The sequence below is a fragment of the Acyrthosiphon pisum genome, chromosome X (assembly GCF_005508785.2).
Source record: "Acyrthosiphon pisum isolate AL4f chromosome X, pea_aphid_22Mar2018_4r6ur, whole genome shotgun sequence".
Lineage (NCBI taxonomy): Eukaryota > Metazoa > Arthropoda > Insecta > Hemiptera > Aphididae > Acyrthosiphon > Acyrthosiphon pisum.
Window position 1 is genome coordinate 67,870,518 of NC_042493.1, and position 6,380 is coordinate 67,876,897.

The following is a 6,380-nucleotide window of genomic DNA, read 5'->3' on the forward strand; positions in this document are numbered from 1 at the left end:
CAATATTTTCAGTACCATTCAATTTAATTCCCAAAATATAATTCATATACAGACAATAGGCTGCATATACAGCCCTGGATTACATCATCTAGTTCAAATCAATTTAGTTGTCATAATTGTATATAATCATATAATCTTAACCTAAGTATATGTTAAATTAAACAAAAACTACCTATTGCATATTAGTTTTGAAAATAATTCATATAAATTGTACCAGTTGACAGTTAAGAATCCACATATAAATTACACGGCGATTTGCGATAATAATCTTAAATGGACGGAGAAATCAAACAATACGTGATATTATTGTAGACAAAATAAAGAAATAAGTTAATTGTTTTAATCATATCTAACTGTATAACAACGCATAAAATACATTTTTATTTTTAAAATAAAAGTTGTAATCTCAGGGACTTATACGCTGCCACTGTAGATACGCAAAATTAATTATCTTTACATACGAAGTAACTTAATTGATATTGACAATAATTGTACAATTAGAAGCTTATAATGATATTTAGATTCTATATAGTAAGGAGAATCAAAAATAAATACTTATTAGTGTGTTGCGGTGATTGTAATTTCATAATTATACTAGTGCGATGTGTAGCTTGAAGAATAATTAGACAGTATGTACCTTGCTATTTATCTATATATAATATATATATACATTTTTTTACTATTCCTACGTACTTATTTTTCCAGTTTTTTTAAGCAAGTATTTTTATTTTTTTTTTATATTTCATATGACCTAAAATCTAAATATTAATAATTTTTAACATACATTTATATAAATACAAGTTAATAGTTTATACATATATTATGATATGCAATTCTTGTATGGTATTAAATATGCACAAATGGTTAAAGTTTTAATTCACAAAGTGAATACAGAATAACCATATTATAGTTAAATATCAAATTGGAGTGTAAATTTCATGAAATATTTTTAAGTGTGAAAAAGATGTTTATTTAATTTCACTACTTATTCGATATTACATTATATAAATTAAATTACCTATTAACGATAAACATATTCATTTAGTTTTAAAGCGAGTTATGAGTAGGTTAAAATTGTAAATTGTTTGTTCATCTTAAAATACTCATAACTCACTTTAAAATTAAAATATAATAAAAAATCCTATGAGATGCTTTAGATAATATTCTTTCTTATACATTTTATAAGAGGTCTAATCACTCTAATTTTTAAATTTGATCTGCTGAGCGTACAATTTACTATGTTACGCACTATTGTAAGACGGATACAACAAAATATGTCTTGCAACATACTCTTAATACAATATTTAAGCACGTGGGTTGTAGTAGTTCCTCTGGTGTTTCAATAAGTGCTAATCAAGGGAATAATTACCGAATTATTAAAGGTGGTTAGGGGGGCTGGTATAGTAGTATATAAATAATACCATTCACGATGACGTGTCTCTGATGTGTGCTGGCTACAAATAAGGTGGTCGAGACACTTGCAACGTTTGAGTTATATCACTAATATCGTTCGAAATCGTTTTATTTCAAACTTTATTGATGGGTCTTAGCTGTCTGATTAATCTGTTAAACATCATTCAAACTTGTCACCCCGTCCTACGCCGCTGAAGTTATACTGCAGCAGTAGGTATACATTAAAATAGGGGATTAGTGATGAGTGATGGCTCTCTAAAAATATATGCAAACTTGTTTTTTAATGTCCACTGTCTAGACACTGTATTAATAACCTTCACATAATTAAACAAATATTTAAAATTTAAAAACATAAATAATTTAAACTCATGTGACATATTTTGTGATGAATACACTAGCTGGCGCTTGTCATTCATTTTTATACATTAACCTAGATAAAACTTTTTTTGTATAATATTAAATATAATTTATAATGCTCTTGTCATATTTCATTTTTCCATACATATTAAACATTTGATTTTAGGAATAATATATTTTAATTACTTTCTAATTTTATTTCTATATGACAGTATGTAAAATGCGTGTTGGAGTATTCAAGTTGAATTTAAATTTTATTATTTTATTAAAACAATATAAATAAAAATTCAACAAAAATCAATGTTGCAAAAAAGCATCGTGCGAGTAAACCTTTTATTTTCGTGGTTAGAAATTTGGAAAATTTAAAATATACGATTACAAATTAATATTACGCATCTATATATTATACATACATTTTTGTCCTAAGATAAATATTAAAATTGGTGGGGTAGCATTTGCTAACCCATGATGATGCCTATGCCTAACTACCTAATCGTATATTATCCTCTATATATTGGCTATAGGTAGGTATCTAAATTGTCGTAGACAAGGGGATTATGACTGAAAACATCATAATTTTTGCGATTCACGTAGTAGTGTACCTAATAAATTAATATAGTAATATAATTCGGAATTCCTAATAATATAAACAACACAATTTACTATTTAGGGTGACTCTGATAATCCATTGACAATGATTCTGAACGGACGGAAAACTATAGTTAGATTAGTCTCTTGGGGAATAAGATGTGGTCGTAAAAATGCTCGGGGTGTAGGTTCACCAATATTTCTTACCGTGGATGGTGGATCAACAAAGTAATGACGTGATAATAATATTCGGATTTATGACATTAAATTATTCATATTTATGATTTGTTTTATAAGCATAGGTAGGTACAATTCTAAATATCTCCATTGAATTTATTTATAAAATTATACAGTCATATAAATTATAAATTATAATATATATGACTGTATAGTATATATAGTCACAAGAATATTGGTCTTATAGGTACATAATAGGTCTAATTTTTATTTAGACCAACTATCAGTTATGTCCAATATACGTCATATTTGTCCAATGTAAATTGGTCCATTATTTTTATTGTCCAGACGTCTGGACGCAGTGTACTTTTATATTGATATTATTTTATAAGCCTATGTCTTAAAAAAATCAAATGAATAAAAACCATACATAATATATTGTAAAATATTTAGTTTATTACATCAGCATTTGGGTAATTGTGTAGTTTCAAGTGGTAAGCGAATGCTATAACTTATAATAGGTACTATACAGTGATTTCGTTCTGTTCTTTTTAATGAGTATAGTTACTTATTATATTTTCAACTAGTTCCTGATTAGCAGTAATTTTATTTTTTTTTGGCGGTGGGGGGGTGTGAGGAGGGGGCCGGTGGTTTAAAACGTGTATGACTATCGGTTATCTGAATAATACTATTTTTGGTTTCTTCTACAATACCTAACTATATAATTACTATAATATAAAAATTGGATATACAAATATACTATAGTAGGAACCTACCTAATAGTTATTTCTTGTTTATCGTTTTTATTTTGTTGTTTTCTCAATATTGAAATGTGCTATTAATTTAACTTAAATTTTTTAATTTTCAATTTATATTCATCATTACATACCTCCTATATTTAGATATTTATGATATTATTGTATTAATCTAAATCATAAATGTAATTATTTCATGTACCTATATACGTCAAAGTTAATAACATCGTATATGTAGGACATTGTTAGTATAAGTATAACCGTATATGTAACCACGTTATGTATTGAATACAAATAAATTTGAAATAAAATTACTTGTGTATATTTTTTAGGTACATGGTTATCATTATTTTATAAAATATAATATAATTTTCCATTAAACTGTGATTCCGCGTGGTCATATTCATACATTTTAAATACACCGCTCTGTGTTTTCAAACGTATTCAATTCTCATATTTGAAAATCCAGGAAATAATCTGCGTAAAAACATGTCCAAATGAGCAAAAAATATTTTATAATACATGCAGTTGGCAAATAAATAGGTATTCAAAAAATAATAATAATTTAGTTTATTAAACAATATTTTGTAGAAATTACCATTATTTTGAGACTGTCAAAAATTAGGTTGTGTGAAATGGTAATTGAATTTGATTTTATTCATACCTGCTGAAATGTTCAAAAAAATTTTTCTCATCCATCGCTGGGAAAGTGCTATAATACGATGTACTCAAATGCCCAGCAGGATGCGTGATTGCGCCGTTTGCTGCATTATTTTGTAATCGTTGTTTTCTATCCAAATTCTGATTTTTAGGCGAATTTTTATTATTTGTATTTGCTTTTTGATATTTTTTTATTGGTTGTGGTTCGTTCGTTTTGAACACATTTTGCCCGTCACTCGACACTGATTGGGTGAGAACATTGTCATCGGTCATTATTGATCCTTTTTTGTGGTTAAACTCGAACGGCAAATCTGAATCGGGCATTCTTGCGGCGGTCGAAGTAGGAGCCTATACACACAAAATAAAAACGAATAGGTTTTGTGTAAATGTGCTTGCAATACTTAGGAGGTATATTCATTATTTAGATTAAATTCTTACTATTAGTTTATATTTTATTGTATTAAAACTTATAAAATGTATTACATAAAGCGAATTTTTATAATAAGACAATTTATATGCAATGTGAACATCGTACTATATAATACATTTACAATATACATTAAACCTATACTCAATCATAGCAGGGGTGGTTCCAGGGGGGCCCTAGGGACCACCCCCCATAGCCCAAAACCCGTATTTCTAAAAATATATTTAATATAATATATTTCTAAAAATTGTTGTTTTTTAGGTATTTGTTATTATAAGTTTTGTGAAAATTATAACTATTACCCCCCCCCCCCCCCCACAAACCAAGTCTCTGGAACCGCCCCTGAATCATAGCGTAATATAACGAGTTGTTGCTCTTTAAAATTTTAAGTGGGGTCAAAGATATCATTTTGCCCGAGTTTTATGCTTTCATACTTTTATTGAGTGTTAACACTATTTTTTAAAAAATCATAATGATTGAATATTATTTCTTCAAGTACTTTTATGTAATTACTAATTACTAATTAGTCTAATCTGTGTCACCTTCACTCACTATATATTTAGACAAAATAGGTAAAATCAATAGAATAGTTAATTTTGGTTCCATAAATTATTTGGGAAGAAGTACCATCTAAAAAGAAGTACCATCTATTTTTAGTATAGTTACACATTAACTTTAAACTGTCTTGTTTTTTAATTAATTTAATATTTATTATATTTTAAATAATATTATTATATAACTTTTAAAATAATTTTCTATTTTATTTAAATATATAGGTAAGTATATATAATATATATAATAAATATGTAAATAAATTATGTGAGTACCTACTGTATAGTTACTACCTACATTAATTTAATTTTATATATTGTATAAAATAATGTAACTGGTGAAATTTACATTTTTTTCGGGTATTAAAAGAGTATCGGTGGAATTCACATGCACCCCATAATTTAATATAGGTAGTCAATTCAAAAATTGTTTGACAATAATGTAAACTGTATATTATAGTGTATACCTATATAAACCTATTGATTATTTTATGTACGAACAACTAATTCCCAGGGTGCCTTTAAAATATTTAAAAAAATATTTTAGAATAAAAGTTATCTAAATATGCGTTTGTGAGGGATTTAGTCAACTCTTCCCCCTCCTATAAATATGTATAATGTTATAATTTACTCACAAACGAATGTAGCAAAAGACAACCGAACAACGCAGCTACCAATGTAATCGTCGTCATCGCGTGTATAATAATAATAATAATTAATAAGTAATTATTATGATTATGCATACAATTATTGATGAATTATCGATGGGCAGTCGGTACCAGCTATTGCAGTCTACAAGTATACTCGTACAGCACCTTTTATATGTGTGCCACTCGCATAAAACGATGTCGTGTGCGAAGGTGTATGACGAGATCAGACTTTAATCGTTTTAACTCGACAGTTGGATGTAGTTTGTGCTTGGCCAATACTCAAATAGAAAATTAACAAAAGGTAAATAAAAAACAGTCGGTAAACATCAAATTACAATATCCAAGTACAGATACCTAACTAGCAACTATTCATATATATTACACGTGTCAATAATGTTAAATACATATTTAATAATATGTAGATACCTACCCACTTGTTTGATGATTTCATTAACGTGCGTTAAATCGTTTGGCTGTATTATAATTTATGTAATGCAGTTCTTGTAATTATATTCCTGCTACGACCTGTATTATAATTGGTAGGTATTACCTACCTACCTATGTTTAAGTTTATTTCTATAGGTAAATACAAATTCGTGTCATATTTGCCTCTTCGAATTAGGTACCTATACTGTGACAATAAGGTGTACCTACCCATTATGTTTGAACGACAAAACTATTGTTGGTTTAATAACATATTAACAAGTATGTAGAGTTATAGGTATGCACTTCGAGCAGTTATTAATTACATTTGGTATAGGCGATGTATATATCCATACCTACCTACCTGTTTTTTTTTTTA

At 27.5% G+C, this 6,380-nt stretch overlaps 1 protein-coding gene across 1 annotated transcript; it reads right to left on the reverse strand.

The window, feature by feature from the left end:
- Positions 1 to 3,589: 3,589 nt before the first annotated feature.
- On the reverse strand, positions 3,590 to 5,825 carry LOC100570017. Its single transcript, XM_003246244.4, has 3 exons — positions 5,564 to 5,825; positions 3,955 to 4,298; positions 3,590 to 3,767 (listed from the first exon to the last, which is right to left on the reverse strand). Exons 1-3 carry the CDS (start codon positions 5,669 to 5,671, stop codon positions 3,725 to 3,727), a joined length of 495 nt encoding a protein of 164 aa, XP_003246292.1. The 5' UTR covers positions 5,672 to 5,825; the 3' UTR covers positions 3,590 to 3,724.
- Positions 5,826 to 6,380: the final 555 nt, after the last annotated feature.